Below are 18,490 nucleotides of genomic sequence, written 5' to 3'. Positions count from 1 at the left end.
AGATAAATATCTAACTCAGCCTTGAATATATTTGATGGTTCAGTCTCCAAACTATTTTCTGATAGTTTAACAATAATGGGAGAGGCAGTCATAGAAAGGTACAGCACGGAAACAGCCCCTTCGGTTCAACTCGTCCATGCCGCCCAGGTATCCCAAACCAATCTAGTCCCACCTGCCAGCACCTGGCCCATATTACTCCAAACCCTTCCTATTCATATACTCATCCAAATGCCTTTTAAATGTTGCAATTGTACTAGCCTCCACCACTTCCTCTGGCAGCTCATTCCATACATGTACCACCCTCTGCGTGAAAACGTTGCCGCTTAGGTCCCTTTTACATCTTTCCCCTCTCACCCTAAACCTATGCCCTCTAGTTCCAGAATTCCCCATCCCAGGGAAGACACTTTGTTTATTTATCCTATCTGTGCCCCTCATGATTTTATAAACCTCTATAAGGTCACCCCTCAGTCTCCAACGCTGTAGGGAAAACAGCCCCAGCCTGTTCAGCCTCTCCCTAAAGCTCAAATCCTCCAACTCTGGCAACATTCTTGTAAATCTTTTCTCAGACTTTCAAGTTTCACAACATCCTTCCGATAGGAAGGAGACCAGAATTGCATGCAATATTCCAAAAGTGGCCTAACCAATGTCTTGTACAGCTGCGACATGACCTCCCAACTTCTGTACTCAGTACTCTGACCAATGAAGGAAAGCATACCAAACGCCTTCTTCACTATCCTATCTACCTGCAACTCGAATTTCAAGGACCTATGAACCTGCACTCCAAGGTCTCTTTGTTCAGCAACACTCCCTAGGACCTTACCATTAAGTGTAGAAGTCTTTCTATGATTTGTTTTCCCAAAATACATCTAAATTAAACCCCAAATGCCACTTCTCAGCCCATTGGTCGATCTGATCAAGATCCCGTTGTAATCAGTGAGGCAGCAGAATTTCTTTACCGTTTAATTTAAAGCAAAGGTCTTGATGTTATGACATTCTTATTTAACAGCAAATCCATTTCTTAACAGAAATGAAAAAGCATCATTACTACGATAATATTTTTCCCCTACCTTAAATTTTCAGAAAAAGTTTGATAATAGAAAACCACCCAACACACAAGTTGTATATTACCTTTGATAGCCAGAGGATAAGAAATTAAATGACAATATTTGAAATTTTGAAACAAAACCATTAAGAAATTTGCCAAATCATGAAACAGAAAATAAATGAACACCTGTCATTAAAAGATATATTTTGTAGGCTCTGCCGCGGTTTATTATATAATGACATAATGACTAATGAATGTGAGACAAACAGAATAGCATTAATATATCAGCCAGTGATGAAGTAGAAATGGGTATTGTTAGTGCACATGTGAAATCTAATGAAGTACTTTCAGATAAATGTCACCAAAGGGCAGCATGTAGATTAGAAACATACGGAGGTAAATGAGGGATCCTTAGGGACACCAGAAGCAACATTGCAGTTGCAGGAAGAGAAGTAATTGCAAATAATTCTCTTATTGCAGTTAGGTGTAAAGAATAGAACCAGGTGTGTGCAGTCCTACTATGCTGGATGACAATGGAGTAATGTTGGAGGAGAATGGTGTGATCAATCATGTCAGATATCACGCTGCAAACAATGGGGAGAAGAAGTATTTTTTTTCCTTTGTCATTGTCACATTGATAAGCCCTGTTTTGGTGCTGTGACAAGGGTTTAAATCTAATTAGAATGTGCTCTAAAAAGGTGGACACAAATATAGGACAAAGCTTTCATGGACTTTAGAGAGGAAAAGGAGGTTGGGATTAGGATACCAGTTTACAACAATGGTCGGATGAAGTTTTTTTTCTTTTGCAGACAGGAGCGATGAAGGCATATTTAAGAGAGCAAGTGACAATACCAGGAGAGAGAAAACTTTACAATAGCAGCTAACATGGAAGCCAAAATGGACATTAAGTGCTCAGAAATTCAGTGGGAATAGGAATTGAAAGGCCAGGTCTCAATTACAACATGAATTCAGGGAGGCCAAGAGGGAAAGTAAAAGATAATCTAGACATATACATTCATAGCTGGGAATGGGAGGCGGTGACAAGGCAAGACATTAAAGTGCATTTGGCCAAGTAGACTGGTAGAAGGAGGAATGTGGCAGAGGCGACTGATAAGAGTCTCAGTCTAGTAACAAAAAATCCCACGTGTTCCTTGCACTTATTTTTGAAATTTAGGGTAAGTGGGATAGATGATTTGTTTTTTAATGGTTTACAGTACAGAAAAAAAAGCTTATTTCTGTTTTCATTCCAGGATGATCCTGGAATAATGAGTAGTTCCAGCTGATGAGAGCAGGAGTTTAGATCAGACTGGTGCTAGAAAAGCACAGCTGGTCAGGCAGCATCCGAGGAGCAGGAAAATCGATGTTTCCAGCAAGAGCCCTTCATCAGGAATGGAGGCAGGGAGCATCCAGGGTGGAGAGACAAATGGGTTGGGGGGGGGGGGCGAGGGGGTTGGGGGGGGGGGGGGGGGGGAGGTGGTGGGGATTAGGGGCTGGGGAGAAGGTAGCAAAGAATACAATAGCTGAATGGGGGTTGGGATGGAGGTGATAGGTCAGAGGGGAGGGTGGGGGAAGGTAGCAGAGTACAATAGGTGAATGGGGGTGGGGATGGAGCTGATAGGTCAGAGAGGAGGGTGGAGCGGATAGGTGGGAAGGGAGATTGGCAGGTAGGACAGGTCACTTGTCCTGCCCCATTTATCTCTCCACCCTAGAGGCTTCCTGCCTCCATTCCTGATGAAGGGCTTTTGTCCGAAACGTCGATTTTCCTGCTCCTTAGATGCTGCCTGACCTGCTGTGCCTTTCTAGCACCACTCTGATCTAAACTCTGGTTTCCAACATCTGCAGCCTTCACTTTTGCCTAGCCGCCTTGATGAGAGTAGGAGCCAACATTGTTTAAAGTGGTGTATCACTGGAAGATATATTCTTGTGGTCATCGGACATGCACACTCACAAGTCTGTCTTGAAACCTTCCTGAAGTTGTGAAAGAGAAAATAGATAGTGGGAGATGTTTGTTAAGAAAAGGAAGTGTGAGGTATGATAAAGTGGATGATGTACAAAGTAGTAAGACAGGAATACAGTGGAATGTGGAGAAACAGAAAGTAGGATGCAAATAAGAAAGAAGATAGCTTTAATAAGAAAATATAATTATTTTGGTGTATAAAATTGGTCAAAAGAAAAGCTCAAAGATGACAAAAGCATATAAATAATTTGAATGTGAGACTACCAGGGAAAAAGTCCTTTTTTTGTTCATGTGCAACATAAGCGTACTACATTTACATTAACTCTGGGAAGTTTATTTCTTTAGCTGAACAGATTTATAATGTCAAATAGGCACATTTGTGGTTGCAAATTAAGAAATGAGACACAAATAAGTTGCCCTCTCTGAATACCATATTAATAAATAGATTTAATTACTTCTTTATTGGCCATCAAAAACATTCTCACTGGTTTTTACAAAACAGATGTCCAGATTCTCTCCAGAAATCATACAAAATATTGATTCACAATTCTGCACTGTGTAAATATGACACTGAATCATGGATGAAAGTTGAACTGATTCAAAACCCTTACACATGCACAATGTTAAAATCTTCAATTTCTAGGATAGCTGGAGAGAGAGATCAGGAGCTGGATTTCATTGATTGAGTTATTGATACCCGACTGCATGTTTTCCTATTACACTACTAACTGAGATCAGGTCACTCAAAATGGATCAATGCTAAACTTAGAATCTTCCTGGTGAACCAAATTTCTATGATACTGTATCACACAGGCCTTACTGAGTTATCTATGGACTAAACAAATCAATTAACCATATGTATTCTAATGTCCATTTTAAGTGTAATGGAATGATTAGAGGTAACAAAACTGCGATGAAAATTTGTGAACATTTCCCATTACCCTCGCCTACTGAAGTTCCATGCCATGAGGATGAGATGATTTGTGTAAAGAACTTTCTCAGCTTTTTCAAAATATGATCAGTAATGCGATACTCCTTCTGTTGGAGGAGAACGAACCTCTCTTTTCAGAGGCTCCTAAATAAGGGATACACCATGTGTTACTAATGCAAATATGTTAATGTCAGGCTCAGTTTCTTCATTTCAACAAGGAAATTCTGTACTATTTCATTTTTTTTGTCCCAGAAACAGTATATTAGCAAGATCCTTTCGATGGACACTTAGGGTAGCATCCTTGGCCCAACCAGTTTCAACTGCTTCATTAGTGAGCTTCCATCCATCAATATGTTAGAAGTGGGGATGTTTGCTGATGATTACACAATCTTCAGCACCATTCACAATTCTTCAGTTACTAAAACAGTCCGTGCCCAAATACAGCAAGACCTGGACAATATTCAGGTTTGGGTTGACAAGTGGCAAGTAACATTAATGCACACAAAAGCCAGGCAAATGATCATCTCCAACAAGCGACTCTAACACACCACTGAGCAATCAATGACATCACCATCATGGAAGTCCCCCACTATCAACATCCTGGGGTTACCACTAAGCACAAAACTAAACACAGTGGCTACAAGAGCAGGTCCGTGACTAGAAATCCTGCAGCAAGTAACTCACTTCTTAACTCCCGAAATCTGTCCACCATTTACAAGGCACAAGTCAGGAGTGTGATGAAATATTCTCCACTTGCCTGGATGGTGTAGCTCCAATAACACTCAAGAAGCTTAACACCATCCAGGACAAAGCATCCCACTTGATTTGTACCACATACACAAATATTCAGTCGATTTGCCATCAGTGTTCTGTAGCAGTGTGTGTGTGTGTGTGTACTATCTACAAGATACACTGCAGAAATTCACCAAGGCTCCTTAGACAGCACTTTCCAAACATATGACCACTATCATCTAGAAGAGCAAAGATAATAGATATATGGGAACACTACCACTACCAATACCAAGTTCCCCTCAAAACCTTTCACCATCCTGATTTGGAAATATATTGCTATTCCTTCAGTGTCATCATGTCTCGTAATAACATCGTGGTCTACCTTAGTAATTCGACTGAAACAGTTCAAGCAGGCAGCTCACCACCACCTTCTCAAGGGCAACTAGGTTTAGGCAATAAATGCTGGTCCAACCAGTGATGCCCCATCCTGACAATGAATTGAAAAAAAACTTCCAGATCAATGTGACCCTCTTCTAAGTTGATGACATTCTGTGAGCAGCAATGTTAACGAAATATCACATGCTTCTCTTGAAGACATGATGCAAGTTCTAGTACTTTCAGCTTTACAAAGTGGTCATAATCAAAGAGCAGCATACAAAATATGCCTAATGAGGTTTTTAAAGATTACAGCGAGCAGAAATGTTTGCATATGCACAAAGGTCCTGCAGCAATCCTAAAGTATGAAATTAGTGTCCTATGTTTTGTATGATATTTTGTATGACAGACATTATCTTTGTCCAGACATATTGCCCAAAATGACAGCAGCGGTCAATGGTGACATTCTCTCATATCATCCTCCAACCAGAATGCTTTGCAGTAACTACAGATGCAATCTCGACAGACCTGACTGCAAATCCTCCAGCACAAGCAGCAAGCTTTGAAGAGACTGTTGTTAATCATTCACAGTCACAACATAATGGGATACAAAATGAAGCAGAGCAAGATAGCGGACAGAAACACATCTCTCCCTGGTGCACTCACTGCTTTCTGTGCTCATTTCGAGCAAAATGCCAGCGGTGCGGTGTCACCTGCCCCCGACAGCCCAGGATGCACCTGTTCCCTCGGTCACCACTGCTGGCATCAGATCGGTCTTCCTGAGAGTCAAACCGAGGAAAGTGACAGGCCTGGACAGAGGCCTCAGCTGTGCACTCAGATCCTGTGCAGACCAGCTGGCAGACGTATTCGCTGACATCTTCAACCTCTCCCTCCTACAAGCTGAATTCTCTACCTGCTTCAAGGAGACCACCATCATCCCCATGCCTAAGAAAGCGCATGCAACGCTTTAATGACTACTGCCCAGTGGCTCTGACCTCCGTAATCATGAAGTGCTTTGAGCAGCTGGTTATGATCCACATCAATTCCAGCCTCCCAGCCTGCCTCAATCGCTTGCAATTTGCCTACAGAAGTAACAGGTCCACAGTGAATGCCATTTCCCTAGCCCTGCACTATCCCTGGAACATCTGGACAACAAGGATACCTACGTCTGTGTCCTACTCATCAACTACACTTCCACCTTCAACATGATAATCCCCTCCAGACTGATCTCAAAACTCCAAGACCTGGGTCTCAGCTCTGCCTTTTGCAATAGGATCCTCAGTTTGCTGATCCACAGACCACAATCGGCGAAGATAGACAACTGCACCTCCTCCACTGTAATACTCAACACTAGAGCCTTGCAAGGATCCATTCTCAACTCCTTACTGTACTCCCTGTTTATGCACCATTGTGTAGCCAAATTCCAAATGAACGCCACCTACAACTTTGTGACAACACCATTGTGATAGGACGGATATAAAACAACGATTCAGAATCCAGGAAGGAGACAGAGGGCTTGGTGTCATGGTGCAATGATAACAACCTCTCTCTCTAATGTTGGCAAAACAAAAAAAAACTGATCATTGATCTCAGGAAGAAAGGAGGAGGACATATCCCTATTTACATCCACGGAGCTGAATAGAGAGGGATCAGAGTGTCAAGTTCCTGGAGTGACAATAATTGACAACCTGTCCTGGACCACCCACATAGATGAGATGGTCAAGAAGACAATGTCTCTTCAACCTCAAGCAGCTTAGGACGTTAGGCATGTCTGTAACAACTCTCTCCAACTTTAACAGCTGCACAATTGAAAGCATTTTATCCGGGTGTATAATAACATGGTATGGCAACAGCTCTGCCCAGCACCATAAGAAACTACAGAAAGCTGTGTGCACAAGCCAGACCATCACGGGAGCCAACCTCCCATTCATGGACTCCATTTTCACTTCTCATTGTTGCAGAAAGGCTGCTAACATCCTCAAAGATTCCTCCCACCCCAGTAATGATCTCCTACAACCTCTTCTGTCAGGCAGAAGATACAGAAGCTTGAACACATGCACCAACAGATTGAAGAACAACTTCTTCCCAGCCATTATTAGATTGCTGAATAGACCTCCATAACTTCAAATAATGTTGATCTTGCAAATGTTGATCTTGCTTTGAGCAGCTCTTATGCCTCAACTCTGTCTAAGCACCCTATGATCTGTCTGTCCTTGTTTGTTATAATTTGTCTTCACTGCTCACAAAACAAAGCTTTCCACTGTACTTAGGTACACGTGTCTACAATAAATCAAATCAACTCCTCATGTGAGTCTTTGGAAAAAATGAATCTATACTTTGCAGTCTTTCTGATGACTCATTCCTCTATTTAACCTAATCTTTAAAATGGTGTGCAAGAATGTCAATATTTCATTGTATGTTCATTGCAGTTGGATGATACACACCTCTGCTTAGCTTTGATGGTACAGTTTCATACTTTTCCTTGTCAGACCTTCCTTTTGACAGAACTTATGGTCTCAAAGAACACCATCTGTCTTCACCCTGACCACAGTAGCCTCCTGGCTACAGGTCTTTCACTACCATAAGCTTTGGGAAACTGTTACTAATTTTACTCTTTTTTTGTTGCAGCTGCTTAAAATTCAGTTCTCAGCCAATCTTCCCACTTCTGCCCTCTTATGCCGTTTGGAATGTTGAGCGCTGGGAGAACAGTGAGGTTGGCACAATGGACTTTGAGAGTGGGGTTGGCATATATTCAGTTGAAGAGGTATAATTTATGTTACGATTTTCAATCAATAGCGATAAGAAAATACTTTTAGTTAACAATGTTGGAAACTGAGGAAACATATGGGCAGGAAGGGTTTAATGAATATGTAGATGAGCGTCTGAGGTTAGCTGTGACATCAATGGTCATGTGATAGTATTCTACTCAACAAGACATTAGGAAGCTGTACTGCTGTTCTGTAACCTTATCACCATGGAAAGACTATCAATAAATATTGTGTTCAAGTCACTTGGATGACTGGCCTGAGCTTTGTGAAGATCCAAAGAAGCCATATTAAAATATAAAACAGAATGTCTTTTGAACGTTGTTAACAAATGCAACTTTTCCACCTACTCACCTATTATTTTTGGCAACTTCTTTTTGCCTGCTCCCTCCCCCACCGACAACCCCACAAAGAAAAAGGCCGTAAGAGTGAGGGATTACACAGAGAATATCATTTTGCTGTTCTCTTTGGGCGCTGACTCAATGCTTTGTACCAGTTCCAGTATTGTGTGTTCTTGTTTCAAATTACCAGTATTTGCAGTTTCCTTTTCTCACCATGAAAATGGTCAATTTGATGAATACATCTTGTTCAATTTCTAATCAATGGCAGTCAATAATTCAAATTTTCCCGAGGATTTTGGTTTGTTAATACAAAATCTGAAGGCGCCCAACTGGCTGTTCATTATATCCATGCTGGTTCACAACCAGTGATCCAAACCTTCCCTTGCGTTTTGGTTTTCTCATTAATAGATACTTTGAACAGTTTAGCCATTTAAATTCTGCATCAGCTTGCATGTCTGAGTGTCATGATCACTCACATCCAATCCCTGCAATTTCAATATATTAACTGTCCTTTAAATCAGAATTTGGTGAAAAGGAAGACAGGGTTAAATGTATTGTTTTCAGCAGTCAATTGAAGCCTGGTTCATGATCCTCTTAAGGCACCCAACTATTTGCTCATTATATCCACGCTGACTCACCATCTGTCCTGTGCATTCTCTTCACTAATTGAGTTTTTGATGCTTGATATAATTTGTACAATAATTCCTTTTCCAACTGTTCGCAATGGCACAATCCAGGGCTGGGATAAACTTGAGACTGTTTTAATGCAAAAAGAAAGAGAAATTAACCTGAGTTATTTAAATTATATAGGGATAAGTTTCAATTTTGTATTGATATAAGCATGTGTTATACTATCTAGATAATTAACATCTGCAGTATGTTTATGTTGTATAAAATGGCCAGTTTGTGTATCTTTTGTAAAAAGGTGCAATGGTATTAAAAAATAAACCTTAAATGGAACATGTTTGTTGTGCTAAATCGGTTGTAGGTTTCCGGTATATTTTGTAGATGAGCTATTTAACAATGATGACTTACATATACATAGCATTGTTACCCAAGAGAAATGTCCCAAAAATCTTTGGAGAGGCATAATCAAGCATAAGTGGATGGTGAACCAAAGGAAAAATACAAACGATGTGATAAAAAGGTTGGTCAGAGATAAGTTTTATAGAGAAAAGGGGATCCAGAAGTGTAGAAGCTTATAAATAGAATCCCAAAGCACAATATACAGATTGTATCAGAATACAAAGGAAGGGCGATATATAAAATGGCCTGATGGAGTGAAACAGATGATTTTTGAAGGGTTGTTGTGCTGAAGGTGATTATAGACAGGCAGCGAGATAAGACCATGGAGAGAATTAAATTCAAAGATAAGAATTTTTGACTGATTAGGAACAACATAGGTCACCAATGACAGGAATGAAAAGCATTGGCTTGGTGTAGCAACGGATGGTAAAGGTTTTGTTGAACTTTGGTTTACAACGTAGTTAGCCAGAATAGGATTGGAATAGTTAGTTGATAATAAAGGCGCAAAGCGATGAATGAAAATTTCAACCGATAAAATGAGGTATTATATAGAAGTAGGCAAAGTCGTGGATCTGGAGTGAAAAAAACGTAGGAAGGAAAAAATGTGAGATGCTAAGGCTGAATAGGATGCTAAGGATGCAAATGGTCTGGATTAACATGAGAGAGTGGGGGACAGCAGAGGTGAGGATAGATGGATGGATACAGTGGTAAGGGTAGGGACAAAAGGTAACAGTTCTGATTTAACTCTGTTTTGACTAAGTTGTAATATTCTCCAGTATCAGACTTTCCAATGTTTAATTGGAGAAGCCTGAAGGTAATCTGAGAATGGTTATTGCTAGCAGTCTAACAAAACAGAGGCATGATGATGCGAGGGGAATGGTAAAAGAAGATTGTCATAGAAACCATCAATATACATGTCAAAACTGAACTCACATCTTCAGATGACATTACCAAGTGCCAGCACATAGGTCAGAAAGAGGAGGGACCATTAATAAACTCATGCAAGGATCCAGTAACAGTGCAAACAAGAAGCAAAGCCATTGCTAGAGACACTCAGGTTACAATTATTCTGGGTCACCATACTTAGGGAAGGATGTGAGGGCCCCTGACAGGATGCAGAGGAGATTTGTCAGAATAGTTCCACATATGAAGCATTCTAGCCACAAGGTTAGCTGGGAGAGACTGGAACAAAGGAGATTGAGGAGAAGTTCTGTAGAGATGTACAAGATTATGAGAAGTTTAGTTAAGATAAACAAAATAGTGCTGTTCCCATTAGCTGAAGATACCCAGGAGAAGGAATATAGATTTACAGTTCCAGATAAGAAATACAGGGGAGAATGTGAGGAAGAACATTTATGCACCACATGTAGTAATGCCCTGGGACCCATTGCCTGTTGTTAAGGACAGTGGAGATAATCAATGTGTTCAAAGAGAAATTAGATTGGCACATGGGGGACATAAAATTGCAGGGCTATGGTCATAGAGCGAAGGAATATAATTGATTAGACTGTTACACAATAAAACATCATACACAAACAGATCAAACGGCCTTTTCATGCCCCTTAATTACCTCTATGCATTCGATTTTAAGAGGCGCTACATTTCAATCCCCTGCCCACACAACCTTTAACTGTGCCAGCAGGAGAGCATTAATTACACTATGATTTAATGGGGCAATGTAAATCAAGTAAAGAAGCATTGGGTTAGACAAAGGAGGAGGAGCTTTGGAGGAGGAAGGAAACTGCACTATCACCACAACCACAGGGCCTGTGAATTTGTTACCGCTATTAGATTCATTTCAATCCACGGTTGAAGTTAATTGGTTGCATTTAAACATGGGTTGTAGACAAGACAGAGATAGATTTTGGAGACACAATCAAGGTCTTTGGAGAGATGATATTATGGTTGAAAAGATTGACAGCTGAAGAAGTGTTGGTGCAAATGGAAGGCCAGAGGTTAAGCAGCCAGCAGATTGAAGGTAAAGTTTAGGTAAGTTGTAAGTGACTTGGCAGAGAGATTTGTTTTTGTAGTCACAGGGACAATGTGGTTGGAAGTGATCCAGGTTTCCTGAAAAATCCACTAAAATTCTGATTAAAATAGAATTATCTACACAACAACATGGATGGCAAGTATCTTGCAGACAAATTGCTTTGGAAGCAAAGAGAGATAATTGTCCTGCTGGAAGAATCCAAGAAGCCAATAGTAGACGGTGTGAGTTGGACAGGAATGAGGCTGACAACATTCACACTCAACAGGAACACTGGGTAGATAATAAAGACCGAGTAGTTGAGGGTGCTGTTCTTAAGGAGTTAGTGATGAGTACCTTCTTGGATCTTTCAGAGAATGCTAAAAAAGGATTTATCTAAGGATAATCAGACCCAAGTTGTTGACAGGAAAGTTGGAAGTCAGAGGCATAACAGAATGACAGGAGGGGTAGACCACAGAGAGAAGAATTCTGGTAGGCAGCAGAAGAAAAAAGACTGGAAAATCGAGGTAATGTGCTCAGAACTAAAGCAGCAGTTAAATGTGGATGCAAATAAAGTAGGAGAGCACCAAGGTTCAAGAGTCACGACAGAACTTAAGATAGACTTTATGATATTTCATTTGTCGAAGAATTTAGTTATGAGCTTACAGTTGTGGATAAAATTAATAAGGTTTGAACAGAGTTTAAATTCAGAAAAATGCCCTTCACCAGCTTGTACACGATATTAGGAATGTACAAAAGATATTCAGAGAGGGTTGTTCAATTGACGTCTTAGAAGTGATATCTGTTGAGAAGGATTATGGTTTACAAACACAACGGTTCTGCTTGATTGTATTTTCAAGTGAGATTAGTGATACTTTAATAGGGAATGAAATGTTAGTGTTAATGGAAGGAGGCAAAAGTTCCTGCACAAATAAGCATGCACAAATTCTGGACAATACTTGGCTGGGTGAGACACATAACCGTTGTTGTTCAATCTTCTGTTGCTGGAGAGTGTGTTTTTGCCATTCAGCAAAGAGAAACCTTAAATGTTGCTCTAAATCACACGTAAAATCAATTATTGTTTTGCATTATTGACTGTTTTTATCTAATTTTGGGTTTAATGCAATGCAATTATTTTTAGCAAATACCTTCATAACTATTACTCCATAGAATACATGTGTAATTATAATTACAACTTCAAATTTTGGCAATAATGGTAATATCTTTTAACTTCACATGACACAATTTACAGCTAAAATTATCACTAAATTATTTCCCATTGGAATGGTAAATGTTCTCAACCAAGGTGAAGTTCAAATAGAGGGCAATACCTCACTATCTTGCATGGGAATGACAATGAAAAGAGATAATATTGTGGAAATTAATTAAATAGATTTGCATCACAATGATTCATTAATAATATATTCCAGTGTTCTCATGAGCACTGACACACTCTTTTCTACAATTCTCTTTTCTTTATAACACCGTAAGATTGGTACCACTCTGTAATTATATTTATGTGCCAGTCTTGAGCTATATTAGCAATGGAGTGCGTCACAAAATCTGTTTACTTTGTCCAATTTATAAATGGAGGTAAAGAAAATAAATCGTTGTTTAGTTGATATCATGCAGTACTGCAATTTTTTACAAATTTGATGTTTATTTTTAGCATTGCTAGTATACCTCCCATCTGAAGAGCAAAATAAAATTTGATTTTATAACATTTACTTTCCGTTCTCCCAAATGATTTAACAGCAGCCTGGACCTCTTTCTGTAATATAGCAGATGTTTCTCATCAGCTGTTGTATATTTTTTCATTAGCTGTCCAGTCTGCTAGCACATCAAACTGTTTCAAATTCATGCTTCAATTTTGATTCATAGGGCTGAATTTTCTCAAAGCTCTGTGGGCAGACAGGGAGGTAGGGATGGACAGTTAAGTGGTGAGGTGGGGTGTGGGTATAGCGCCCATACGTCTTCTTGTTGCTGTGCTAGCTTTCCAATACTGCACTAGGTGGCTGACAGCTCTCCTCCCCTGAAATCAATTGAGTCACTTGAGTTGTCAATTACATACCTCTTCCCACCATCAGTGGTATTTTACCTGCACTGGGTGTGCCCTCTGTTGTGTTCTTGAGTTTACTTACACAAACTGACCAATCTCACACCAGCTTGCTAAATGGATGTGGATTTCGTTTGTATGAGGATTCACTGCAGAGTTGCTCAGCAGACAGATTTGCTACAAAATTTCAGTAACTATTGTAACAGGAGCAGTCAACGACACTCCTTCATACTGTGGCAAGTAAGACTGACGATGGCTGCTGGTCACATGTTCTACATTCTAGTTACTTGCTCATACTTGGAGTGAATGGGTTGTCTTATGAGAATAGGTTAAACAGGCTACACTTGGTGGGAGGTGGGGGTGGGAGGTTTCCACTGGAGTCTTGAAGAGTGAGGGACAATTTGATCAAAGTATGTATGATCCGGAATGACCTTGACATGGCAGACATGGAAAAGATTTTTCCTCTCGTCGCTCCGTCCAGAATTAGGGGACACTATTTCAAAATTAGGGATTACCCTGTTAGGATAGAGATGAGGAGTTTTTTTTCTCCCTCGGAGAGCTTTGGAATGTTCTTCCTCAGAAAGTGGTGGAGGCAAGGTCATTAAATATTTTTAAGGTAGAGGTAGATATGTCCTTTGAAAAGGAAAATCTACCCTTAGGCAAGAGAATCAAAGGTTGTCAGGTGTAAACAGAAAGTAGAATTCAAATGCAAATAGATCAGCTATTGAGTGGCGAAGCAAGCTCAAGGAGTTGAGTGGTCAATTTCTACTCCTGTTGCGTATATTTGTCTATTCATGAACATGTTGTTTCTTAAATTGATACAACAACATCCCCTGCCAAGTGGAGAAAGTGTCAGGTAAACCCCAACACGTTGACAATGGGCTTGTAAAACCCTTCTCACTGGATGGCACCTGACTTGACCCAACTGCCACCAAAACCCTTCACCTTAACAGGTCTTCCCTTGGATCCTACTTGCTTGTTTCAGAGGGCTATGTTCACCAGTATGCCCTCTTCTCTCAGATGCACCCCAAACAGTGTCATTGTTCCATCGGGCTGAGGGCTTCTAGAGGCATGTAGTCACCTTTAGTAGGAAGGGCCATCCTGACCACAACCTTTTAATTGTCTGATACCCTTAAAGTACGGTCCTAGTGACAGTCAAGGTAATTCCTTGCTGTCAGGCCTGTGAGAACAAACTTCAAAGTACCAATTATCACTCAATCATTGTAAGAAAAGATATGATTTATTCCCTTTTGGTTGCTTCTGTAATAACACAGTAATTCCATTCTCATTCAATCTTGTGCTATAAGAAAATATGTAATTAGCAGCATCATTTAAATGAATGGGGCCAGATTTGCGTTATAACCAATACAAGCTTTAAAACTTGGCACTTTCTAAACAGTGTCCCTAATTGGTCAACTGTGTTATAGCGAATCTGTGTTAACAAATACACATTATAACAGAATGATCTGAACTTACAAGGTAGAAGGGTTTTAATTATAGATATCACAATCACTTTTCTGATCATCAAGAAAGGACATAGGAGATAATAAAACATCAAGTTCACTACTTCCATATTATGGTTACAATCTGCCTTAATATAAAGTCAATTGTATTCCCTTCAAAAATGAATGTTCTACATGCCTCTGCGCAGCAGAATATTTTCTCTCTCATGGAGTCATAGAGTCACACAGTTTGGAAATAGACCCTTCGTTCCAACTAGTCCATGCCAACTATAATCCCAAACTAAACTAGCCCCACCTGCCCGCTCCTGGTCCATATCCCTCCAAACCTTCCATATTCATGTGCTTATCCAAATGTCTTTTAAACGTTGTAACAGTCCCCGCATCCACCGCTTTCTCAGGAGGTTCATTACACATGCAAACCACCCTCTGTGTGAAAACTCATATGATAAAAGTGTACACTATATATTATTTTCATTTTCTATAGGACAGCCTATTAATGTTAGTCCGCTCATCCCGAGACCCAGGTATTGTTCTGGGGACCCAAGTCCAAGTCCCAGATTTATATGGCAGACAGTGGAGTTTGAATTCAATGAAAAACAAATCTGGAATTAAGAGTCTAATAATCCTGTTGATTGTCAGGAAAAACCCATCTATTTCGCTGATGCCCTGTAGGGAAGGAAACCGCCACCCTCACTGGTCTGGCCTCAGAGTGCCAGGGACCCGGGTTCAATTCCATTCTTAGGCGACTGTCTGTATGGAGTTTGTGTGTTCTCCCTTTGTCTGTGTGGGTTTCCTTCGGATGCTCTGGTTTCTTCCCACAATCCAAAGATGTGCAGCGGATGTGGATTGGCCTTGCCAAATTACCCATTGTATCCAGGGGTGTGCAGGCTAGGTGGAAGGGCCATGGGAAGTGCAGAGTTATCAGGATCAGGTAGGAAGGGGTTGGTTCTGTGTGGGATGCTCTTCAGAGGGTCAATGTGGACTCAATGGGCCAAATAGCTTGCTTCCATACAATAGAGATTCTATGACTCTATAATACATATGACTCCAGACATACAGTAATGTTGTTGACTCATAACTGTCTCTAGGCAATTAGGGATGGTTGATAAATGCTGGCCTTGCCAGTGACCCTCATCCTGTTCATGAATAAAAAAGTAGAATTTGGATTTTAGTCAATTCTGTGAAAATTAATTTTTTGAAAAGGTTAGTAGGTCATCCAAAACAGTAACCTAAATATATTATTTCTAAGAAGACATGGGATTCTGTCAAGACTCCTATGGTGTCAATGAATGGGATGTTTAAATGACTGAGTTTACAGACCAATGGCTATTGGTTTTGCTTTCACTTTAGAGTAGAATATTCAGGGTTTCCATTTAGAAGATTTAGGAACTCAGTTCAGAAAGGAAAATGAATTCCTCCGGGCAAAATAATCCTCTCGAGACTGATTACTAAACTTTGTGATCTCAGACTAAGCCCCACTCTCTGCAACTGGATCATCAGTTTCCTGACCCACAGGCTACCATCAGTGAAGATTGGGGACAATATTTCATCTTCACTAACACTCAACACTGGAGCCCCCCAGGGGTGTGTACTCAGCCCCCTACTGTACTCACTGTATACCCATGACTGTATCACCAAATACCAGACTAATGCCATTTACAAGTTCGCTGATAACACCACCATAGTCGGGGCCAAATCTCAGTTGGCGACAAAAAAGAGTGCAGACGGGAGATGGAAGACTTAGAAAAATGATGCACTGAGAACAACCTAGCTTTCAATGCTGGCAAAACCAAGGAACTCATTATTGACTTTTGGCGGGATGTTACTCATGCCCCCCTACACATTAACAGCACAGAGGTGGAATGAGTGGTGAGTGTCAAGCTCCTGGGAGTGGTCATCCACAACAAGTTTTCTTCATGTGGATGCACTGGTTACAAAGGCCCAACAACATCTCTTCTTCCTCAGGCAGCTGAGGAAATTTGGCATGATGGTGAATACCCTTGCCAACTTATATAGGTGCGCCATTGAGAGCATTCTGTCTGGATGTATCACTACCTGGTATGGCAGCTGTACCATTCAAGATCAGAGACGGTTACAGAGAGTGGTGAATTCAGCATAGACAATCACAAAGGCCAACCTCCCATCTATAGAATCCATCTAGCAGGCCCGCTGTCAAGGAAAGGCCGCCAGCATTCTCAAAGATCCATCCCACCCTGGCAATGTTTATCTACAACCTCTACCATTGGGGAGAAGGTATAGAAGCCTGAACACACACACCAGCTGGTTTCGAAACAGTCTCTACCCTACTGTTAGAATACTGAATGGACTCACAAACTCTTAACATTCTCCTGTACCTGTGTTTTTGTTTTTGCTGCTGTTTTCCTATTAGTTACTATCTATGCTACTTAACTCTGTGATCTGCCTGTATTGCTTGCAAGACAAAGCTTTTCTCAGTACACATGACAATAAATTCATTTAAATTCAATTCAAATTTCAAAGAAGTGTCATTGGACTTGAAACTTTAACTCTGCTTTCATTTCTCAGCTGCTGCCCCATCTGCTGAATTTCTGTAGCAATTTCTGTTCTTGTTTCAGATTTTCAACATCTGCAGTTCCTTGTTTCATAAAAGAATCATATTATTTGTTCAGGGGAAGCAGTAACCTTGGCAGAAGTGTTTCTAGTCTAAGAAATATCCGGGTTGTAAGAATATGTAGTATATAATCTAACTATTTGAACTGAAAAGAGGTTTGGTTACCATAATCGAAAAACTGACAATATTCAATTAATTAAGAAATAAAGAATAACATGAGTGATATTTCTCTGTGATTGAGTATTTGTAAAAGGAGAGTACTGAGAAATAGGTTGAAATTTTATTTTGATGCTCATGTTAATACATTTCTAAACAGTCATATTTTTTGTTTATGATTTTGTTTTTGTTTAGTTTTGTATAATAAATTTAAATTCTGTTGTTTAAGAAAGTCTCCTGTGAATATGTTGTAGTGATGAACCACCATGATTTATGTAAAACAGAAGTATATATGACCTATCAAGTTAGGTTCTATTCTAAGATCAGACTTGTCCAACGTCGCTGGGACCGTAAATCTCGATACCGGACTGTGTCCCTTCATGCAAGTTACCACCTTCTTTCCAATTCTTGCCTAGCCTTTCCAAGCCTCTGGGGATAATTTACCTTTCAAAAGATATTGCAAATTAATTATCCTTTCGACCAGCAGTTATACACTTGATTTTCCATTTCAATTGACTTCAGTGAAAGCAAAAATCATGAGACATATTTAATGAATGAGAGAGTTGATATTTCCCATTTTACACTATTGTTCACAATCAGAATTACGTGTATGGTGTCCCATGGAGCATTTATTGTCCTTCATATTTTAAATAATAGCTTAAAAGAAGAAAGTAATTGCATCAACTGCCTGGAGTATATAAGAGCTTTCACTGCATCAGTGTTGTTGAGCAGTTTCGATGATTGGTTATAAAGTATAATCATGCATTTCAGCTCTAAATATCATGAATTAAACAAGCTGGATCAGCATGGTACAAACAGCTTCCATCAATCTGCCAGTCTTGCACTTTATAAACCACTGGAAAATGTGTGTACAGATTACAAATGTATTATCTAATCTTGGTGATAGATTCTCTGCCTGCAGGATGAATCGGCCAATCATATAATAAAAATGATCTGTCATACACTAGAGGTTTTATACCTATCCACAGTAAGCCTACAAGCATCTGTCTGAACACACGTAACCATGAGATCGACTCTCTGCTTACGTCACCACATCGCCAATAAACTGCTGTTCAACTAACTCTCC

At 40.1% G+C, this 18,490-nt stretch overlaps 1 protein-coding gene across 1 annotated transcript in view; it reads left to right on the top strand.

The window, feature by feature from the left end:
• Positions 1-7,722, top strand: part of fancb (FA complementation group B) — a 67,701-nt gene extending 59,979 nt beyond the window's left edge. Inside the window, exon 10 of the mRNA XM_087992973.1 lies at positions 7,669-7,722. Within this exon, the coding sequence (XP_087849099.1) occupies positions 7,669-7,676 (8 nt within the window). The 3' untranslated portion in view covers positions 7,677-7,722. The remainder of the gene's footprint in view (positions 1-7,668) is intronic.
• Positions 7,723-18,490: the final 10,768 nt, after the last annotated feature.

This window comes from Chiloscyllium plagiosum, unplaced genomic scaffold (genome assembly GCF_037043375.1).
Source record: "Chiloscyllium plagiosum isolate Xiang-an unplaced genomic scaffold, Cpla_swu_hap1 HiC_scaffold_12, whole genome shotgun sequence".
In the NCBI taxonomy this organism is placed as follows: Eukaryota; Metazoa; Chordata; class Chondrichthyes; order Orectolobiformes; family Hemiscylliidae; genus Chiloscyllium; species Chiloscyllium plagiosum.
The sequence above is the reverse complement of the archived record's forward strand: the minus strand, read 5'-3'. Positions and strand labels throughout refer to the sequence as shown.